The sequence below is a fragment of the Olea europaea genome, unplaced genomic scaffold (genome assembly GCF_002742605.1).
Source record: "Olea europaea var. sylvestris unplaced genomic scaffold, O_europaea_v1 scaffold753, whole genome shotgun sequence".
NCBI lineage: Eukaryota > Viridiplantae > Streptophyta > Magnoliopsida > Lamiales > Oleaceae > Olea > Olea europaea.
Window position 1 is genome coordinate 217,867 of NW_019265938.1, and position 23,057 is coordinate 240,923.

General features: G+C 33.5%; 2 protein-coding genes and 1 long non-coding RNA gene across 5 annotated transcripts; 1 reads left to right on the plus strand and 2 right to left on the minus strand.

The window, feature by feature from the left end:
- Positions 1 to 1,953: 1,953 nt before the first annotated feature.
- On the plus strand, positions 1,954 to 5,197 carry LOC111391090 (IQ domain-containing protein IQM6-like). The gene is made up of 9 exons (XM_023016233.1): positions 1,954 to 2,053; positions 2,344 to 2,763; positions 2,834 to 2,948; positions 3,025 to 3,090; positions 3,181 to 3,269; positions 3,337 to 3,424; positions 3,601 to 3,840; positions 3,946 to 4,047; positions 4,293 to 5,197. The coding sequence occupies exons 2-9, from the start codon at positions 2,348 to 2,350 to the stop codon at positions 4,992 to 4,994; spliced, it is 1,818 nt and encodes a 605-aa protein (XP_022872001.1). The 5' UTR covers positions 1,954 to 2,053; positions 2,344 to 2,347; the 3' UTR covers positions 4,995 to 5,197.
- An 80-nt stretch (positions 5,198 to 5,277) lies between these two features.
- Positions 5,278 to 10,619, minus strand: LOC111391091 (homogentisate solanesyltransferase, chloroplastic). 2 transcript variants are annotated; one of them, XM_023016234.1, is made up of 10 exons: positions 10,266 to 10,618; positions 9,333 to 9,454; positions 9,077 to 9,223; positions 8,698 to 8,923; positions 7,960 to 8,033; positions 7,580 to 7,672; positions 7,236 to 7,353; positions 7,073 to 7,135; positions 6,183 to 6,215; positions 5,278 to 5,798 (listed from the first exon to the last, which is right to left on the minus strand). In XM_023016234.1, the coding sequence occupies exons 1-10, from the start codon at positions 10,479 to 10,481 to the stop codon at positions 5,724 to 5,726; spliced, it is 1,167 nt and encodes a 388-aa protein (XP_022872002.1). In that variant the 5' UTR covers positions 10,482 to 10,618; the 3' UTR covers positions 5,278 to 5,723. The 2 variants fall into 2 exon arrangements, with proteins under 2 accessions (XP_022872002.1, XP_022872003.1); XM_023016235.1 differs by lacking the exon at positions 7,580 to 7,672 and having other exon boundaries at positions 10,266 to 10,619.
- An 8,835-nt stretch (positions 10,620 to 19,454) lies between these two features.
- LOC111391103 lies at positions 19,455 to 22,580 on the minus strand. 2 transcript variants are annotated; one of them, XR_002702058.1, is made up of 4 exons: positions 22,367 to 22,580; positions 22,128 to 22,228; positions 20,580 to 20,747; positions 19,455 to 19,944 (listed from the first exon to the last, which is right to left on the minus strand). It is a non-coding gene; the product is annotated as an uncharacterized LOC111391103 (long non-coding RNA). The 2 variants fall into 2 exon arrangements; XR_002702057.1 differs by having other exon boundaries at positions 19,455 to 20,747.
- Positions 22,581 to 23,057: the final 477 nt, after the last annotated feature.

Sequence of the window (23,057 nt, forward strand, 5' to 3'; positions counted from 1 at the left end):
GTAGTCATTTTTTAAATTATACATCAAATGAAAAACTACCAAGTGTACGTCACATCGGACGATTGTCAGTAGTCTTCACTACGAAATAGTATTATTCTTTCTTAAAGGGCTTTACTAGAAGTACAAATTATTGTATATAGAAATGTTCACATCCCTCGTAGGTGGCACAAGTAGACTTTTCCTTTCTAAAAACTGATAAGCACATAATATACATATTTTTCAATATTATTTTGTAAAATACCCTCAACTTTTATTTTTTAACATTCCTACCCTCATTTTCACCTTTCATTTCCAAAACATCATTCCATTCACTAATCTTCAATTGCTCCATCAATTCAATACAAAAAGAATTTTTTTTTCAAACACCAAGGATAAAATAGTCTTAGCCCATTTATCCCTTTCTTCTCACCTTCAAAATAGTTATTTCATAAGTTACCCCCTTATTTCCACCTTCATTGCCAAAAAGGTCATTCCATCCATTTATCGTCAATTTCTCCGCTAATTAAATACAAAAAGTCAATTTTCTTTTCAGACACCAAGGATAAAATAATCTCAACCCATTTATCCCTTTCTTCCCACCTTCAAAATAGATATCCATTAGTAACAATATCTTGAATATGAAAATAATTTATAAAATTACTACATTTAATAAAGAAAAAATGGCATAAAGAAACATTGTATTTCACAACAATGACTACTGTAATGGTGGATTACAGTAGTCATTGTTGATCGATAAAGGCAGTCGACCAAGAAAAATGTTCGATGATCGCTTGCACTATGATAGTCAAGTCAACGACCAAACCACATACAATATGAGTGCAAAAGCTGAAGAGGAGATTTGCCTAAAGGTAGGTTTTGCATATCTTGAATGTGAATGGACTCACATATATATGGTGAAATAAAAATGGGTTGAGTTCCAAGTCCAAGATAAGGTTTCTTGATTTAATAAACCCAATCTAATTAAATAATCGATGCAAGTCAATATAGGTGGGATCCTCTCCATTTGCGTATGCCACTTAATTAATAGATGTAACAATAGTTTCAATTTCTTAATTTAATAGGCCCATCCTATTAAATAATCGATATTAAGTCGTTATATGTAGGACCCTCTTCGCGTAAGCCATATATATGTATGTGAGAGAAAGAGAGATAAATTTTGAAACTACATTAAATTTCAAATATAGAGGAAAATCTATAAAATTTTAAAAGTAATACGAATTAGTTTGCATGAGAATGTTAGATATATGGCTAAATCAAATTCATGACGTAGCTTAATATTTATTATTTAGGAACCCAATCAACAATGTACAGACAGACAAGAGTGAGACTGGGTGTCACCTTAACAGTTGTAGGAAAAATGAATTATTAAGTGGATGTTTGGTATTGATTTTTTTTTTCAGAAAATCAAAATTTTGACCATTATTTCATTATTTTAGGCGTTATTTTTTACTTCTTCTTTCATAGGTAGAATTCACTTTTCTATCTAACGGTCAAAAAATCAATTTTCAAAATCACTCTTGAACAAGTCCTAAATAAAATTTTGTCTCAGCAATTTTCTAATAAGTTGATTCCAACCCAACGTTGCAATAAATTTGTAAAATTGTTGATTTATGCCAAATTTTGTAGAAGTACTTTTGGAGAAAGCTATTACAATTTTTGTTTGAAAATTAATATTTAAAAGTATTTTTCATTCTGTAAGTACTTTTAGAGGAAGTCATATTTAACCAACATTCTCTAAAAATTCTTTTAATTATCAAAAATACTTTAATAAAATTAACTAAAAAGGATCCAAAAACAACATTTGGGTTTCAAAATCTCTTTTGACTCTTCAAAAACCATGTCAAACGAGCATGTTTTGAGATTACGACGGTCCGTTCTCTCTCATCTCTCCTCTATATATATATATATAATAATCTTAGGCAGCATAGTACTACATTATCCTTTCTGTGGAGAGAGAGAAAAATAAGATTTAAGCCAATCTTCAACCATCTCTGAAAACAGAAAAGATCAATCCAAGTTGCATTTATATCGAAATTATTTGCAACGAATCGTGGTAAGGAAAATCTTGCTCTTTTGCACTTTCTTTCAATTAATTACATCATTCACATTGTTGTTCAACGTGGCTTTATGGCAATTTAATGAGCCATATATTTACTTGGAATTTATTTTGTATGAACCTAACCTAACCTTGGATGATTAACCCTCAAGTTGTTGGCATATTCTCTCTACCTGAATGTTAATATTTTTGGTGGTAATTTGCAGATTTTAACATTTCATTATTCAACTAAAGATTAAGTTTAATGCCTCAGTTTGATGACTTCTGAATGTTTGTTTTATTTTCAGAGGAATGGGAGTCACTTTTTCCTGTCCATTTGCCAATTTTGATGATTTAGATAGTCAATCTGAGTCTCATTTGGCTAGATCTATAAGTTCCGGAGGCAGCGATGAGAAAATTTCACGATCCAGTAGCTTCAACGCTCGAGGTTCTGAACCTACTACATTGAGAAAGGTGATACTTGAAGGGTCTTTTAGTTTCAATGGGAGGGAACTAGAGGCTAAAATCTCGCTGCAGCATGAAGACGCAATGGTCAGATCGGTCAGCGGAAATTTCGATGACCAATTGTCCGAGAAAAATGTTGAGAAGCTATTTCCAGATTCTGGTGATCAAAAACATCAAGCTGCCCTTAAATTGCAGAAAACATATAAAAGTTTCCGAACCCGGAGACAACTAGCAGATTGTGCAGTTCTTGTCGAGCAAAGATGGTACACCCAAGTGCAATTGTTCTATTTCAACCTGTATGAATTTGCCTTACCAATTGCGAATTTTTTCTAGGTGGAAGCTGTTGGATTTTGCTGAACTCAAGCGCAGTTCTATATCATTCTTCGACATTGAAAGACCTGAAACTGCCGTTTCACGTTGGTCAAGAGCAAGAACCAGAGCTGCTAAGGTAAGGTCATGGTGTGGTGTCAGTTTGTGTATTTTTGTTGAAGTTCAGAAGATTAGGACTTTATCTTCATTGTCAGGTGGGGAAAGGTTTGTCAAAAGATGAAAAGGCGCGCAAACTTGCTTTGCAGCATTGGCTCGAGGCTGTAAGTTGCCCTTGCAAACCAAGTGTGAACCTTCAAAACATTATTATGAGCATTCGTTGATTAAAATTTCATTTATGTATTTTCGTATAGATTGATCCTCGACACCGCTATGGTCACAATCTGCAATTCTATTATGTTTGTTGGCTCCAATGTGACAGCAAACAGCCTTTCTTCTATTGGTAGGTTTATTTCGAACTTTTTGCCACATTGATCTTCATCATCAATTATAACCACTTTGATCTGCAGGTTGGACATTGGAGAAGGTAAAGAAGTAAATCTCGAGAGGTGTCCTCGATCAAAACTTCAACAGCAATGCATCAAGTATCTTGGTCCGGTGAGCTTACTACTTTCTATCTTTCAGAGGCCCACTTTAAAAATCTTATAGATCCAGTAATTAGAACAATTTTAACAAAGCTGGAATATGCACATTACCCCAGATATGCTTGTATCCAGAATGCTAGAGATTTGAAAGAATAGAATTAACCAAATCACTTCAATTTGACGGTGCAGACAGAGAGGAAGGCATATGAAGTTATTGTTGAGGACGGGAAGTTTATCTACAAGCAGAGTGGACACCTTCTTGATACAAAGGACGGCCCCAACGACATCAAGTGGATCTTTGTTCTCAGCGTGTCAAAGATCTTGTACGTTGGGCAGAAGATAAAAGGCACATTTCAACATTCAAGTTTCTTGGCTGGTGGTGCCACACTTTCTGCTGGACGATTAGATGTGGAAGAAGGCGTTCTAAAGGTACTGAACTGAGCAATTCCTTTCCTTTTCCTTTCAGCAAAATATTTGAAATTTTTATCATTCGGGAGAGCCTCCTAAATGAATCTAAAATTTCGCATGCAACAGGCGGTTTGGCCTCACAGTGGACACTATCTTCCAACAGAAGAGAATTTTGAGGAATTTATGTCATTTCTGAAGAAACACAATGTTGATCTGAGCGTTGTCCAGGTACGGTCACATTCGTTGATTTTGTTGTATGAATGTAAAACAAATGGCTTGTTTTGTTAAAATATGTTTACCATACGGTTCAGTCTTGTTTATATTACATAACATAGGTGGACGTAAGGTATAGATAGATACTGATTTTCATAGTTAATGAAAGCCCTCGAGCATTAAACTTATTTCAACATACATATAACTCTCAAGTAACAGGTGAAACACATTATTGAGTTACTTTTATGCTGTTTTTACAGAGAGCACCAAATAGTGACGAGGAAGTTGACTTCGGCCTTCGTAATAGCTTATCAGCACCAGATTTCAGTCGAGCTGGTAAAATCAATAGCTTCAAAAATGTAGACAGAGGAAATGGATTCAAGCAAACAATATTGCCGGGATGTAGAAATTATACATCCATCGTCCCGAAAGCTAAGATCAAAATCTTTGACATTCAAATTCCGAAAAGAGAGGTTGTAAATGAGTTGTTCAAGGATGAGCCACGTATAGTACACAGTTGCAGCACTCGATCTGTTGAAAGTCCAGATGGATATGAGACAGCAGAAGAATATTTTTCAGATTCAAAATTTTCAGTCTCCAAGGAAAACTTATTTGATGAGGATCAACAAGAAGGATATGAAGAACCTATTCCCAAGGAAAAAATCACTACGAGAATAAACTCGCATAGAAGATTGAAGTCATATCAATTGGCTAAACAGTTATCTTGTAAATGGACAACAGGAGCTGGTCCCCGGATTGGATGTGTTAGGGATTATCCTTTGGAGCTCCAAGTCCGTGCTCTAGAGGAAGTAAATTTGTCTCCAAGAAGTACGTTTTCATCTCCTCGCACAACAGCTCGATTTACTACTTCTCCATTAAGTAGAGAAACAACTATAGGTAGAAGTCCATTTGCTTCAGAATCACCAAAACTGGCTCAGGTTGCAGCAGATAATCAGAATTAGATGCAACGCTCAAGAAAAAAATTGAGTTTATTGAAGCAATTTTTTCCTGATTTATTTTTTAAGGCCGGGAATTCTTTTGCAGTTTTTAATATTATTATTTTGCACAAGTTGCTTAAGAAAATGAGTTAAAGTTGTTTAGAATTTGTTTCTTTCTGAAGAACATTTTGTAGATGCACGTTCCCACACCACAGACAACCGACAACCCAGAAGCCTGATTTACGCATATGCATCAAGAAATCAAGCAAAGCCCACACGGTATGATTAAGCTCTACAAAGTCCAACGTAAATGTCTCGAGTATGTAATAATCAAGCTGGGGTTGGCATTGTTAAATGAAGGAACATAACTGCCAGAATTGAGGTCTATCCAAAGAGTACTGCATATGGTTCATCTCTATCTATATACAATAGAAACTCTGAATGAACAGACTTAACATTTCAATCTGTTTTCTTTCTTAAATCATAATAATCAAAATTACATTAATGAGAGCATTCTTAGTGACACTGATACTTTTATTTTACGCTAATTTGAATGAGATTTTATAAAGAAAACCACCAGCATCGCCCTGGTGAAATACATGCTCCACATGCAGAATGGTAGTTCTTTCAGATTCTTCTATCAGGCAGACAAGTAGTTAGCATAAACTCCCAATGCCTTCACTAAAGTTTATGTTTATACGATTTGTGCACTCTTAGCACTCAGCCACTTCTAAAGTTCTTCCTACAAACTTGCTAGATGAAAGGGAATATAATATACTCTGCGTAAAAGAGATTCCATATAAAGCGATAGAACGAGGAGATTGCATCCTGCCAAATGCAAATATACAAGGTCAAACCAGCATTGAAGGTATTTTTTCCACTTAAACTGAAATTAAAGAAAATATGCCAAAGTACAAAATCATAGTAGTCGATTAGCATTTATGAAACTACAAAACTATCCAAGATTCTTCCAGGATGGTAATATCAAAAAGACTCGAAAACATATATCTCAATGTATGTTGGTTGCAAAATATAGCGGCTCTTGTTCGGACTTCAATATATTTTTCAAATAATAAATGTCACTAACCAAACTATTTTTAGACCAACACTATTCACTCGTGAAAAAGTTATTTGCATCACACAGTTCCATGCACTAAAATAGTTAGAACGAAGCATTCTATAAACAAAAGTAAAAGATAACTCAAGAATTACCTTGGTAAAATTTGCTCGTTCCAGTAACCATGTCTGCAATAAAAAAAAAAAAAACACGCGTAATGAAATAGGACAACCATCTAGAAGAGAAAACAGATGAAACAAGCATCAACTAGAAATCAGTGAAAAGAAGTCCCCATTTTTTTCCTGGACAAACATCAAAACAATCATGAAGTTGAAGTCTTCCATACTTCTGGAAATGTCACAAAACAAATTTAAAGAGTATATACGACTTAGATGTATGATCAAGTTATACAGAGCTTTGACTTGAGCATGATCAACAAATTCAGCTTTACTTCTTGATAGGTGACTTTGGACTCAGCTCCATCGCTCCTAAATTGACAAACTTTTAAGGGTATTCTTATTTAATGAATACTGCTGGTGCATTGATCGAAAATGGAGTTAAGCATAAGAAGAATGTTGGTGATTTCTAAGTAGGCTACATTTAGCAAATGGCTTCGGAGACTTGCTTCTGAAAAGATAATGGAAAACTGTGGATACAAGCAATAACGACATCAAATTTGGAGAGGCCTTGCAAAGTATCTTAATCATTATGTCTTTGAACCGAGCCAATTAGATATTTTCAACAAGCGAAACTGTGGGAGAAATTTGTGTTTCTCGCTTGGAAAAGGACAGCAATGAAACCAAAGTCTAGACATTTATTTGACATTCAAAGATATTCAAATGAAACATTATTGAACTCGCAAGAAATGGTTAAATTTCATTCTAGATAAATTCAAGTAGATTAAGAAAAAAGGCGCAGGAAATTGTAATTTTTATCTCAGTGAGGAGAAAATAAAGAGAATTGAGTTTCATCGAAATAAAAAAGCAACAATTAAAATCCAACTGGGAATCTGGCGAACATCATGGAATAAATAAACGAAATGTACCTGGAAAGTTAAACTCACTGCCAAGATGAGATGTGCAGCTACCATCAAGCTTCTCTTGAACGCCTGTAATATGTTCCATATATAAGCTTATATCAGTGGCGAGTAGATATGGACATATCAATGGAAAGTTGATTAAATTAAATCTCCAGAGAATGCACATGACCTGAGGCATGTAAATAGCTACCAGTATAGAACCAATGTAATTTATCAACAGAAGTCCAGATCCAAGAAATGCAATATTTCTCACACCAAGCTTGGTTGCCAAAGTAGAAATCTGAAATCTAGCAAGTTGTGTGGTATCATGAAAATTTTAACGATAAGAGAAGCATCTTATTTTATATAGGATTGCAATTGATGAAAAGGTCTGGCTTCATTCTAAGAGTCAAAATTCAAAAAGCACATGTGAAAATGAGAAGAAATGGCGGTAAAAAATTGTCAGTAATAAAAAGCTTCCGTGGGAAAAATAAACTAGAGCAATGTATGAAATATTTTGGTTTTAAAACTTACTTGCGATCACCCTCTACATCTGGAAGATCTTTAGTTATGGCAATCACGAGTGCAAATAAAGTGACAAATGTTGTAATAAAAGCCACAGGTGAGCTGCAGGAGAAAACGTGGGCAAGGAACTGACTAAATTAACTGGAAAAGTATCCATAAAGCAATTTACTATAAGAGAGTACTAGATGTTTCAGATGGCATCTTGAAGCAAACACTGCTCGAGGTAAAATCTGCCATATTCAAGAATCTTATTTCGGAGTTATCTATGCCTAGAGATTAATACAAAATGAGAACCATCCAAGCCAATTTCGAATTGCTTTTATCTGGTGAACCATAGTTCAACAGAATACATCCGTGCCGATAACAATGGATAATGAATATGAATTTACCTCCACTCAAACGATAGACCTAGAGCAGCTCTTGTGGCATAATACACACCATAATTAAGAAGGAATCCTCGCACCTGAAAAAGTAGTTTCATTCATACTATTATCAGGAATGTCGTGAATAAGGAAAAGCCTATGCCAATTATTTGGAATTGCATAAGACAGCCAGGTTAGAATACTAGCCATGACAACTTGTTGGAACCTAAACCACTAAACCCCAAGTTACTAAGCAGTAGCTATCAGCGCTTACTCAGCTGATGCAGATGAAGATGTTAAAAGATCCCACACCTTAATATGCAACGCCATTGTCAAAAATCATCAGTGGACCACCCAGTCCTAGCTCAACCAAGTGGATAATACTGAGAAGATGGCTCCAATGGCACTTGGAGAGTTAACATTTGATCATTTATTTGGGGGTAGGGATGGAAGTGGGGGTTGAATCCACTTGAAAGGGAAGTTCTCCAATTTATCTTGTGAAAAAATCTTTACATTTCCTTTAAAAAGTCCTTTCCGGTTTGAAAGTGACAGTCAGGTTTGCTTTCTGGTCAAAATATAATCTATCTCAGTTCCCCTTTGCATGACAATGCTGCATATTGTGGTATCATGGGATTACGACTAGTAACAAGACCACTCACAAAGCAGTTCTTGCTGCAGTAGTCTACGCCTGACAAATTGATAGGAATGAACTACTCAGAAGAAACAAAAGATTATGTATGCAGCATGGAGGATAAAGAACCATACCGTGGCTATAATAAGAAATGCTATGACAGGATATCTCTTCATCCGAAAGGGGGGAACAGAATAGATGGTGCCAAGAAATAGACCAAGGCAATAAAGACCAGTTATAAAAGGACCAAAGTTCATCCCAACAATTAAAAGGCCAACAACAGCAAGCAGTAACACCATGAACCATGCAGATCGTTCTGAAAGATCTCCTGCAGCTATGGGTAAATAAGGTTTGTTTACCCTGCAGTTGAAGCCAGGGCAAAACAGTGAAAGGAATGTCTCCAACAAGTAGAAAGAAAACAGGTTAAACATTGTTACACTTTGGAGGACCTTCCAATATATATATATATATATATTGAAAGGAACAAAGACTACATGTGTCTGTGTTTCTTACTTGTCAATCCCAACGTCATATATCTGATTGATGCCTACTATATAACCATTTCCACATATAAGAGCAAGAAGTCCAGAAAATGCCTTCAAAAATAAAGGCCATCTTATCAAATTTGGGTTCTCGACTAAAGCTCTAGTCACCAAAGAGCTGTCAACAAACCATTGATTAAAATAAGTTTGCAGCAAAACAAAAAATGTGCTTCATGAAAGACATTTTTATTCAGAAGTTATGGTATGCAAGCATAAATACTACTCACACAGATCCTAACGCTGTTCCACGTATGGTATGGGGCCTTAGAAATCTCCAGAAGGCATCTTTGAACTGCGAAACTTTGTTCAGCAGTGGATCAGATCCAGCAGCACCAACTTGAGAACAGGCCTGACAGTATCATCTTTCATGTAAATGCTATCAATATATATTTGCAATTTGGTTAAGCCATGTAAGTAAAAAAAAAAATATGTTTTATCCCATTCAAATTTATGTAAAGGATAAGGTGGCCAAATTTGCAATAAGTCACGTCATCAGCAATTCGATACTGCATGCAGAGTTGATCTGGTAATCATTTGAGTTAACCTGTTATTCAAACAAAACCAGTGGAGCGGGTTTCACATAAATGCATGTTCTCTTTCATTTTATCGAGCACTAGCAGTTCATAATCAAACAGGAATTTTGGTCTTAAACAAATCATATTGGGTAAAAAGGCCACACACGACATCAACCATAGACCCAAATCGAATTCTATTTTATATTTCCTGCACTTTCACAGTTTCCACGAAATTGGAACCCATAAAATCCAATTCATTTTTTAACTTCAACCTAATTACCCCCATTTATACTAAATTTAAGCAGTCTCCTTCTTAGAGATTATGTAGCTGAGACATATTGTGTGGAAAAGGAAAACACTGATAAGCAATAAAAACTTTGTTTGCTTGAATTCAAAGTATCAAGATTTAATGTGCTTGGTCATTAATGAAACTCAATTCAGTGCCAATTGTGCACACAGAATTCAAGGTGATTAAGGTGTACAATCAAGTTCCCTTTACACGCACGAAATGATATATTTTAGCACAAAATGACACGATGCGCACAAAGTTACTCTCTTAGTTCTTAGTATTCTCGATATAACAAAGATAACTTGTTAATATTAAAGCTTGAATTTTGGGCCATAAAATGAGGAAATCTTATATACCCAGATAGAATGACGCCTGTGGTGGGCAATTTGAATGTTTCTTGAGAAGCTTTTGTGATTTTGCACATTTAAAGAAGGCGACTTCTTGGAAGATTTGAGCAGTGAGCAGCCAGCCTTGCAAGTGGGCTTAATGGAAAATTTACTGTATCCAGAAGCTGAGTTTGTATAATTGGCTGAAATTCCTACTGAGGAACATGGTGAGAACGGAAGATTCATACCTTGTTCAAGATCAGGATTTTAGTTTCAGGTTTTTTTCTGTAGTTTCGTCTACGATATCTCGGTTTGAAGTTGGAAATTGTGCATCTCCAACTCGGATGAGACTTGTGGTCTGGGGACAGTGTAGATGGTAGTGTTTGTAAATGGAATGTAAAAACCGAAAGTAAATAGTAATTAAGGAGATAGTAAAAAAAAAAAAAAAAATAATAATAACAATAATAAAATAAAAAATGAAGAAGAAGAAGAAGAAGAAGAAGAAGAAGAAGAAATGAGAGATTAACGTAAACATTTTCGATATAGATAGTGGCGAATGTAGATATTTTGAATTAACAGCGCACAGTTGAACTTGCAAAAAATACAAATTCAAGTTTGTTTTTCTTTTTATCTTCAACATCATTTTCATTACTTTTATCTCAAATATTCCTTTCATTAATATTGTGATCATCAAAAGAAAACGCATATTTAAGTTTAAATTATTTTTTCATCACAATCAATTCAAGTAAAAGTACAAAAATTACAACAATTCTGAATGTTACCTTATCAACTGCATTCTAGTCCAAACAAAGGCTAAAATTTACCCAAATATACATATACAAAATTAAATAAAAATGTAGTTCCTAATTCATTCACTCATATTTATTTTCATTAAATTTTTTTGAACCTTTAAATATTCTTTTAGAATTTATGTTTAACTAAATTCCTAGTAATCATAAAAAATCCTCTTCAATTAAAATCATAAAGCCCTAATATGTTGATAACAAGCAAATTATCAAAATTGCTCTGATACCACTTGTTGATCCCAAAAGTGAATCAAGAATTGAGATTAATGACGTTGTATGAAAAATGTAACAAGATTAAAGTAAAGAATAAAAGAGAGTTAAATCAGAGGAACAATATTTTATTATAACGACAATATGGAGAGAAAATTACAATACAATAATTTTGGTTTGAACTAAATTGAAAGAAGATGCTACTATTTATAGGTACATACCATATCATAAAGATGGAAATAATATAGAATAAGGAAATAATATATTTCAAATATAATCACGTGAAACAAGGAAACAATATTTTTTCCTGATTTGGATTATAAACCCAACAATCTTCACCTTGGAAAAAGGAAATAATATATTTCAAATAAAATCACGTGAAATAAGGAAATAATATTTTTTTCTTGATCTGGGTTATAAATCCAACAATCTTCACCTTGAACCCAAATTTCGGTGCAACGAATGAAACTCCAGAATTTCTCTATCTAGAAAAATATGTCAAATTGCATCGAAATAACTGAAGTTTTCAAAATAGAAGCCAAAACTCTCCATCACAAAACATATTCCTCTGCACGGCGTTCACAAGCAACACCCGAACCATACTCTCGGGTTCCCAAAATTTCACCAATGAATTATTGTTGACTAAATAGGGTTGAAGTACATCCTATAGAAGAAATCACATCAAATGCCCAATCAGAAGGCTCCTTGACGGAATTGTTACCTTCAATGATTCCAAAAGCATCGCAAACATCACTGTACCTACGCTCCATAAGTCCAACCCTGACAACTGAAAATAGTGTATCTGCTAAAATTGGTGGCAAAGTGGAATTACCAATGCTCCTCTGAATAATGTTCTGAACTAATCCAAAGCCCGTCACAAGAGGTACTGTACCAAATTGAATATCCACTATGGTACTGAACTTGTCCAGATGTCTCTTAACTGATTTTACGCTTCCCTACAAGATGTAGAATTGAGACTTTTTTCGTCCCTCTAGTACAACCCGGACACCCCATCGGACTTTCAAAACTCCATCTCCACCAGAGAATTTATACCATTTTGAATAAAGGGTACTCAACGAGATGAGATTTATTTTTAGGTCTGGAATATGTCAAACTTGATCAATTGTTCTGACCGTTCCATCCTACAACTTTAATCTGTGTAACATCCTTACTTTTAAATTATATTTTCATATGGACTAAAATTAATATCGATTTTTTTATTTTTTATTTTTAAATGAGACGGCCCATGTCTAACCTTGTTGACACACTAAGGTCCAAAGGTTAATATGATAAATCTAACCCACTTAATTGCATAAAATGATTTATTATCTTAGGCATATTTTCACAAAATTTATCATAACTTTCATTTGGGTTCGTTACAAAAAAACGAGCGTTTTTTTTTAACGACTCGGATATCTGTACCTAAGTCGTTAACTTACGTATTGTTCGCTTTGGGTGGGCCTTGCGCCCACTTACTCCTCACGACTTTCTGTCGCGTCCTCCATGATTCAAACTCATAACCTTCTCCTTAAGTAAGACTTAAATTGAATCCTGGTACCGATTGGACAACTTGCCCAATTGATACTAGGAAAATATTATGATACTATAATACTATAATACAATTATATTTTTTAGAAAATTTATTTGGCAACCGCATAAGCATCACTCGGTCAATCTTCCATGTGTCGACACTAACCGTTCTAATATGAAATTTTAGTAAAAGTGAGTGTTTTGAAAACACTCAGTAAGAATACGTGCACATTCTTATTCTCATGATATAAAACTAAAACTAACATAGCATACCGTCACTTCTTAAATTTAGAGTTTAAGGAATTTCTTAAAAATTTTCACATCCCGTAGGATTTAACATACTTGACCAAATGGTTCATCCCGTAGGATTTAACAACTTTGATCTAACGGTCTATCCCGAAAGATTTAACATAAGATTCGACCCGAAGGCCTCATAGCATTTTATGCCAAAATTATACAAACATCAAGGAATAAGAATTTACCACTTTGCACGATGTATCCTTACCTCAAAAAAAAATATTCAAGAATTTATCTGAAAATATGATTGTCGACTAATAATAAAAGAAATTATTTCTACCAAAGTATGCGTGTGTCAAACTATAAGAAATGAAATTGTGTTTTAAAAGAAAACAATTATTTTTTCTTAATTCCAAATTATTTTATTTAATACGAGCTACAAAATGAGTATAATATTTGATATATTTCATCAACATCTAAAATACTTAAATATTCGACCCAAATAGTTTTCGATAAATTCTAAAAGTGTACGTAAGGAAATAAATCATTTATGCAATAAGCGGGTTGAGTTTACCCCTTCAACCTTCAGACTTTTAGTGTGACGACAAATCTAGACATAGACTATTTCATTTACTAAATGATCAATATGAAGTTTAGGCCCATATGAACAATAGTAAAAAAGATCGGGGTGTCACATCCCTTCCCTTTTAAATTAATTTCATCCTCAAAATTATCTTTTTTTTAATTAAAAAGCTCTTAATACTTTACCTTTATTTCCTTTTCTTTCTAGTTATTTTATAAGTTCCAACCACATTTATCACATAAATGTTTAATTATGCTTTATCTTTATTAGTCAACTTATAAATTATGCTTATGTAAAATGACTAATCATCATATCTTCACGTATAGTAAACGGTATAATAACTTACATAATATATTTCATTCTAAACATCATAAGCATTTCGTGAAGTCAAACTTCAATAATTCATAAATCACGCTTGAAAGTAAAATGAAACATAATGTTTCATCCCTAACTTGGGCTCATCGATGGTGGTAGATTGACGAGCGCTAGATACCATGGGTCTCATTTCAATACTTGTTTAAGATTTAATTAAATCCTCATCACATATAGTACAAAATTTTTTATTTTTATTTTTTAAACTACTATGATACATTAAAAGTTTAATAACATGTAATTTTTATGAAGATATAATTAGTGAATAATCACGTGAAAATTTAAATCTTTACAATTTCTTAATGTAGATAAGGACTAATTTATATCAATAAATATAAAACTACATCGTTAAACTTGAAATGAAGAGAAAACATTGATGTATTATAGTATCATAATTTTTATTTTTTTAATGCAGACTAATAAGTCTTCAAAATAAATTATTATTCTAAAAAAAATTTATACATGTAAATCAAGAAATATACATATATTTAAAAAAATGACGAGTTTACAGAATCGACTAAACTTGTGTTCTGATACAATTCTGTAACGCCCCGAGATCTTTTTCATTATTATTATTACATAAAAATAGCTCGAGGTGTTACCAACATCCTTTTTTTTTTTTTTAGTTTAAGCGAAAATATCACTTTAATTATGTGTTGAAATGCATAAAATAGCTATTAAACAATGTGAAATAAAATTCAATATGAAGATGTTTTTCAAATAAAAGTTTGACAATTATATTTTCTAGAAAATTTACATGGCGACCACATAAGCATCACTCGGTCAATCTTCCACGTGTCGACACGACCCATTCTAATATGAAATTTTAGTAAGAGTGAGTATTTTGAAAACACTCAGTAAGAATACGTGTACATTCTTATTTGCATGATGTAAATATAAAACTAACATAACATACCGTCACTTCTTAAATTTAGAGCTCAAGGAGTTTCTTAAGAATCCCCATATCATGTAGGATTTAACATACTTGATCAAACGGTCTATCCCGTAGAATTTAATATCTTTGATCTAACGGTCCACCCCGAAGGATTTAACATAAAATTCAACTCGAATGCCTCATAGCATTTTATGCCAAAATTATACAAATATCAAGGAATAAGAATTTACCAGTTTGCACGATGTATTCTTACCTCAAAAAAAAATATTCAAGAATTTCTCTGAAAATATGATTGTTGGCTAATAATAAAAGAAATTATTTCTACCAAAGTATGCGTATGTCAAAATGTAAGAAGTGAAATTGTGTTTTAAAAGAAACTTTAACATATATATATATATATATATACAAATATCAAGGAATAAGAATTTACCAGTTTGCACGATGTATTCTTACCTCAAAAAAAAATATTCAAGAATTTCTTTGAAAAAGAGTTTTATAGAATTAATTAAATTAATTATTATGAATTAATCATGTTTAATTTATTAAATCAAAACATTTCGTTAGTAACCATACAGAATCCAAATGTAAGTTTTATTTTTTTTATTTTTATTGTTTTTATATTAATAGAATATAGGATTTAGATTACTTTTCATTCCTATTAAATAATTCGGACATAACTAGTACACAATTATTTTTTCTTAATTCCAAATTATTTTATTTAATACGAGCTACAAAATGAGTATAATATTTGATATATTTCATCAACTTCTAAAATACTTAAATATTCGACCCAAATAGTTTTCGATAAATTCTAAAAATGTACGTAAGAAAATAAATCATTTATACAAATAAGCGGGTCAAGTTTACCACTTCAACCTTCGGACTTTTAGTGTGACGACAAATCTAGACATGGACTATTTCGTTTGCTAAATGATCAATATGAAGTTTAGGCCCATATAAACAATAGTAAAAAAGATCGGGGTGTTACAATCTGACTCGATAGATTTCAGCAATACGACAAGACTGGTTGTTTTTCATCACAACTCCGCTTTGTTTGACAGTCTCATATGTCTGAAAGAATTTTGATAGAAGTACATATGGGCCCCGTTTAGTAGGGATTTTTTGCCCAAAAAAATTGATTTTTTGACCGTTATTTTACTATTCAAGCCGTAATTTTTGACTTCTTCTCTCACATGTGGACCCCACTTTTCTTCTAACGGTCAAAAAATCAATTCTCAAAATTCCTACCAAACGGGCCCATGATGCGAACACGTTAAATCGATAATCCACTCCTCGTTAGATTTAGACTCCACGTCAGATACTACGGTCAATATCACATCACCGCCATCTGAAAAATCCTTAATAACATTAGTCGTGTCCGAATTGCATAATTGCCCCATATGATTTGCAGCTAAATTACCTTTAGCTTACAACTTATTGCAATCTTTCTTAACGTGTCCTTTTTTCTTGCAGTAGAAACAGTACAAATTGCTGAAATTCGTCCTTAATCTACCCCTCTATCGATCACCATGAGATACCAAAGCTTCATCATTCCTTGATGTAGCTCCAATCAAATACTTCATCTTCTCTTTTGAGAACAGAGCATTGTAGGTATCCCCAATGGTCAAAGTATCATGACTGTTCAAAATGCTGTCCTGAAACGACGAATAAGAGGCGGGTATCGAATATGACAGGATCAAAGCCAGATCCTCCTCATCATGCTTAACCTCCAATGTCTCTAAATCTGCAACTATTTCCTTAGACACAGCAATGTGGTTTTTCAGTGACCCTCCTTCTGCTATGCAATGGGTACAACTGTTGTTTTAGAGTGAGTTTACTAGTGAGACTTTTAGCCATGCATAATTGTTCTAATTTCAACCACAAAGCAGCCATTGTTTTCTTCTTCAAGACGTCTTATAGAATATTATTGAATAAATGAAGATTAATCTGCGATAAATCCTTCCGATCCCTCCGTTGTTTTTCCTCCATTATCCAATTAGTTGGCATCTTTTCAAAATTCAGCAACGCATCGTCCAAATCCAACTGCGCCATAAGAGCTCTCATTTTTACTTGCCACAAAGAAAATCTTGTATTGCGATCTAACAGCAAAATATCATATTTCAAAGTAGCCATTTCTGAAAAAATCCCAATCAATTCATGAAGCACCTGCAGTCTAACTCTGATACCACTTGTTGATAACAAGCAAATTACTAAAATTGCTCTGATATCACTTATTGATCCCAAAGACGACGCAAGAATTGCGATCAATGACGTTGTATGAAATATATAACAAGATTATAAAGATGAAAAAAGATTAAAGTAATGAACAAAAGAGAGTTAAAGAAGAGGAACAATATTTTATTATAACGACAATATAAAGAGAAATTACAACACAGCAATTTTTGATTGATCTAAACTTAAAGAAGATGCTACTATTTATAAGTACATACCATACCAATTAAAGATAAAAATAATATGGAATAAGAAAATAATCTATTTCAAATAAAATCACGTGAAAATAAGGAAACAATATTTTTTTTCCTAATTTGGTTCATAAACCCAACATGATAATCATAAAATATTCTCTTCAACTAAAATCAAAACAACAAGGGAAGAGATATCATTAGAGAAAATACATACAGACATAGCAATATATGAAGAAAAATTTGAAAATGTAAGTATTACTTTTTTCATTTTATTATTCATCTTTGTTTTGTCTCTTGCATTACAGATGGTCAAGTCGTTATCATAGGAAATAAAGACCTTTTGCATTCTTTCTCTTGTTTTAACTTACTCGCTAGAAAGCCTAAATGTTACGGCTAAACCTTGCACATATTATCAATAAATGTAAGAATAGTTGTGTGGATTACATGGTAGGCGAGTATACAAAGTTCACGCAAGTTTGAAGAATTCTAACTTGATATGCCGACACAATCATTTGAATTTTTTTTTGCCTGGAACTTGTGCTCTGAAGTTCTTGATTTTGTAGTTCAAGCCTAGGCTTTCCTTTCGATCTTAGCTTTCTTGCCAAAAAATATAACCAACTTATTATTATCTCAAAAGTTGATTTTTATCAAATACAAAGATGAATATTTGCCAATCAAATATAACGGACCAATTCATGTGACAACCGTTGAGAGTGGACGACGGAAATCTATTTCAGAAGATAGTTATATTTGTGTCATTGCCTATTACTTTTCTTTTATGAACGGTTTAGAAAAGTTGAGATGAAACAAAATAATGGATGGGTCATTCATTAGCATTTATGGCATTAAATTTATTTCACTTATATCTAATTTTTGAGCTGCTTGTCAGCCTTTTTGTAAGCTTTTGAATTTGAAAATAAAGTGGAACCAATCTTGATGATAAGAATTCGAATCAAAATGTTACTAAGGCACCATGGGTCAATCTGTTTAAAGACAATCAAAATATTGGTGAAGGCTTCAAGCTGAAATTAGTCGTTGACCAGCCCCAAAAAATCACTTTGGACGAACAAGATATGGATTATGTGGAAACTTCTTTGGGGTTCTGTCTTGTTGGATATTTTGTAGGTAGATTCCCGGGAAAGACTGCATTACTTCAAATGTGTGACACTTGGAAGGTCAAGTACCAATATTATGTACATGAAAGTGGGTGGTCGATCTTCAAGTTTGAGAATGAGGCTTCTAGATCGAGGGTGTTGCATGGAGGCCCTTATCTTGTGCTCGGTAGACCGCTAATGTGTCCCATTATTTTGAATTTGTTGACGAAGACATTAGTACTATGCCGGTATGGATCAAACTATGGGATTACCTTTGGATCTTTGGAATCCAAAAGCATTGGGAAAGATCATTTCCAAGATTGGAAATCCTATTTGCACGGACAAGCTCACATCTACCAAAGGTAGATTATCTTATGCTTGCTTGCTCGTGGAAGTTGATGCGTCTAAAGAGTTGGTGAGAACCGTTGAAATGAATTTACCAATGGGGAAGTTGAAAGTGCAACAGGTAATATATGAGCGTGAGCCTAAATTTTGTGGAATTTGTAAAATGTTTGGGCACAAAACAGCTATATGCTCCTCGAAAAATCAGACTACAATAATAAATGAGGATGGGGACGCAAATACTAAACAGGTCCTAGTTGTGGAGCCTAAAACACAGCAAAATTAGCATGGGATAAATGGATAGATTGTTGAAAAAATCTACAGTAGTATCTGGGAAAAATGGATGGATTTTTGTAAATTTGGTGCAGGTGGGTTCGATTGGACAGAAAGATATACAACATATTGATGCATAGCACAGGCAGCTTATACTACACCCAAAAGAGGCTTTTACAGCGGTCAAAAACCGCAGCAAAAAACCTTTTGCAACGTTTTAGCGTGTGTTGTGGAGATCAATATCACCATTGAGAGAAGAGTTTTTGCAATGTTATGTTTATTCAACGTTGTAAAAGTTAATTTTTTGCAACATTTAAACAACGTTGCAAAAGACTGGATAATTGTAATAGGCTTTTTTTTTTTTTTAAATTTTTTTTTGATTTTTTTTACACCAATTTATATAAATTGATTTGCAAAATTGAAAATAATACTTTGTGAACAAATTTTGGAATTGCATAAAAAATGATAATTTCATTACAAATTTTTGAATCAATACACTTGAACATTAAAACGTGATACAACACCAACTAATTAAAAAAAGGACAATCACTACCTACAAAAATAATATACAAAAATGACTCCGTACAAAAATTTAATCACCTCTTCCACAAATAATATAACAAAAAAAATAAAAATGGAACAATGACTGCTTACAAAAATTTGAGTAGACAATCCAAATTGCACCATGTAAATCTCCAACTAGTCTCAAGAACAAAATGACTCCGTACTTTGACAGCCACCGGATCCCAATTCTCTAGCTTTTCAAAGATTCACTATGTCAACTTTCCAACTTTTTCTTAGAACCTACAATGCATATGACCAGATTCTAAGACAGAGAACTGAATTAGAAAAATGGTCACAAGGCATTAGGTTGGCTAATTTTCAAATTGACTTAGATTCAAAATTTTATGATATCCAGTTATCTCAATGAAGCATCTTACCTGCATATCATAACCAAATAAATAAAAAGACACTAAACATGGATGAAATAAAGAGAAATAAGACTTTCCAGATAAGCATAAATTATGCTTAATATAACCCAATCAAGAAAGATTAACTGCCCCACACATTTAAGTAGAAATTATCCTTATTATAACCCAATCAAAGAAATACTGACTGCCCCATATAATAAAAGATAATCATTAGGCTGTGCTTATCTCAATATTACCAAACTCTTGTTAATATCATCCCCGCAATTTAATATGTCATGAAGTGATAGGTTTTGTAGTGATCACTGTATTGAACCAGGTGTAGAGGCGTTAGCTTCCTCTGGGGCAAGACGCAAGCCTCAAGGAGGGTATACCTTGTCTATCTTGAGGCATATACCTTGATACACGGGCCATAGTAAGTCAAGGCCACAAAGGGTAAGCCTCAAATGTATGCCTCTGACAAATTTTATGAGAACAAAAAACAGTATCTTGAACAATGCCTTTTGTTTTAGGAATCTCAAACAATGTCAATATTTATGGTGTTCCAAATGTTTCACAAATTAATAAGCATTAACGCACGAAAAATGCAAATTTTAGAAAGTTAACTTCTAAATTTCTAAAGATACTTAGGAAAACAAAAGCCATACCTTGTATGCAGGGCCAAAAGCAATCCCAGTTAATTTGGCTTGGTCTTTTTTGGCCGATTTTTCAACAACTCATCCTGCTTCACCTCAACAATCTGCTCTGGAGCATCATTCTATCCCTCTTCCCAGGCACTTGCAATCCACTTTCAGCCAATCCTTATCCCTCAGCCACTGCAGTTGAACCAGATCCATCAATCCAGTTACTCTCATACTGCCCATAATCCCCATAACCCGCACCATAATTTGCATAATCCCCAGCTTGCCCAGATTACAAAGTTAGTATATACACCACTTTCATATTACCACTAGTCAAGCACCAAGATTCATCAGTTAAAAAATACACACAGATCTATTACCAAATAGTGTCTTGTTTGACCTCATGGCCATCAACCATCTAATTTTATATTGAATTGATTGTACTTGCATAGATAGAATTCAACATAGAGGCAAGATGCCCAATACAATTTTAAAATGTTTATAGTTATTTCCATTTGCAAAAATATTTTACAACTTAACATGCAGAATGTAGACCAACATAGTATGCACCATGCATTTAAACTTTCCACCACTAAGTATGACAAAGCTTACAACATCATCTACAAATATGAGCTTCAAAGAAGAGAGATATTTATTTATTTAGATTTGACTACAGCATCATCTATTCTTAGAAAGCAAGAATTCTACACAGCAAAGTTAGAATACCAATAAAAGACAAAATTATCAACAAAAAGTAGCTTCTAGTAACTTTTAACACCATGGAGCATAAAGTTTATCTAAATGATCAAAACTATCTAATAAAGCAGAAATACAATAAAAATTAGCAACAAAATCCAAGTAACTAAATGCAGCGCAAACAAAGAAATACAACAACGATTAATGAACAAAATAGAAAAGAAAACAACAAACCCAAGATATTCTTCTACACAAAGCTAACACAATTTCAAAATATATCCTCTGAAAAAGGAAAGGATGGAATTCTAACAGCACAACCAATAATTAGCATAATAATAATAATAACAGCAGCGGCGGCGGCGGCGGCGGCGGCGGCGGCGGTAGTAATAAGTCTCAGTCGAATTCAACAATAATACTTATCTTGGGACATTATTTTAGCCAAATCCATAGAACAAAATCTATTCAAAGCTAACCCAATGAAAAATTCTATACAGAACGAAGAAATCTATAAACAAATACAAATATAGCGATAAGCAGCGTTGGCGGCGGCGGCAGCAGTAGTAATAAGTCTGAGTCGAATTCAACAATAATACTTATCTTGGGACATTATTTTAGCCAAATCCATAGAACAAAATCTATTCAAAGCTAACCCAATGAAAAATTCTATACAGAACGAAGAAATCTATAAACAAATACAAATATAGCAATAACCATTGCCCAAAAAAAGATCTAGAACATAACAACTACTATTAAAGATATCTACGAATTTCCAAAAACCCAATAAAATTTTTCCAAAATAGCCTACTTCTACCCTTTGGATGAAATCAAGGAAGTTTCAGTATGCAAGAAGACATGCTCAAATTGCTCAAGTGCGCTTACCAGAATTATTGCAGTCGATTGATGACCACTGTCCTGGAGCATATTGGAATGAAGTCGAACTCGGGGACGAAAATTGGTCTGGGAGGAGATGAAACAGCCGTCTGAGGTAAAATGTGTAAAAAAAAATAAAAAAAAAAAATTTAAAAATCTTGAGCTCGTGGGCCATCTGAGGTAAATTCATAGGGACTGTTTAGAGATGAAACAGCTGTCTGTGGTAAATTCGGGGGCGAAAATTTTACCTCAAACGGCTGATTACCGATGGATGTTTCCCATCGACTTCTTCTCTTCTAAGTATGACAAGGCTTACAACACCGACAAAAGATCAACAATAACCAACGAGAAGATCAAAGTGCTTGGGTTGAGGGAGTTGTTCTACGGGTTTGGGTTTTGTCGGGGAGGAAAGAAATGAGGGAGGCATGAGGAGAGAGAGGCGTAGGGTTTGGCTTATTTTGGGTTTCTTTCATTTAAATTCATATATAACTTATTTGGGAAATTTTTTGAATGTTTTCGCAACGTTTATTAAATGTTTCGAAAAATAAAACTTTTCGCAACACTTAGTAAATGTTGCGAAAATGTTCTTTTTGCAACATTCACTTGGACGTTGCAAAAATTTCGTTTTTCGCTACGTTTATCAAACGTCTGGTGAACGTTGCTAATGTCGCCTTTTCGCATATTGAGTATTGCGAAAAATTCGCAACATTTAATAAAAGTTGCAAAAAATGGAACTTTTCACAACACTCAATAAACGTTTCAAAAGGCGACATTAGTAACATCCATTTAAAAAATTTTGCCAAAGCTCAATTATGTTAACCAATGACAACATTCACTTATTAAAATTTTGTGATAGATTATTTTAGCAATACTTAACTACCGAATGTTACCTTTTATGTGTTGCAAATGATTATTTTTGGTGTAGTGTTATTGAACTGG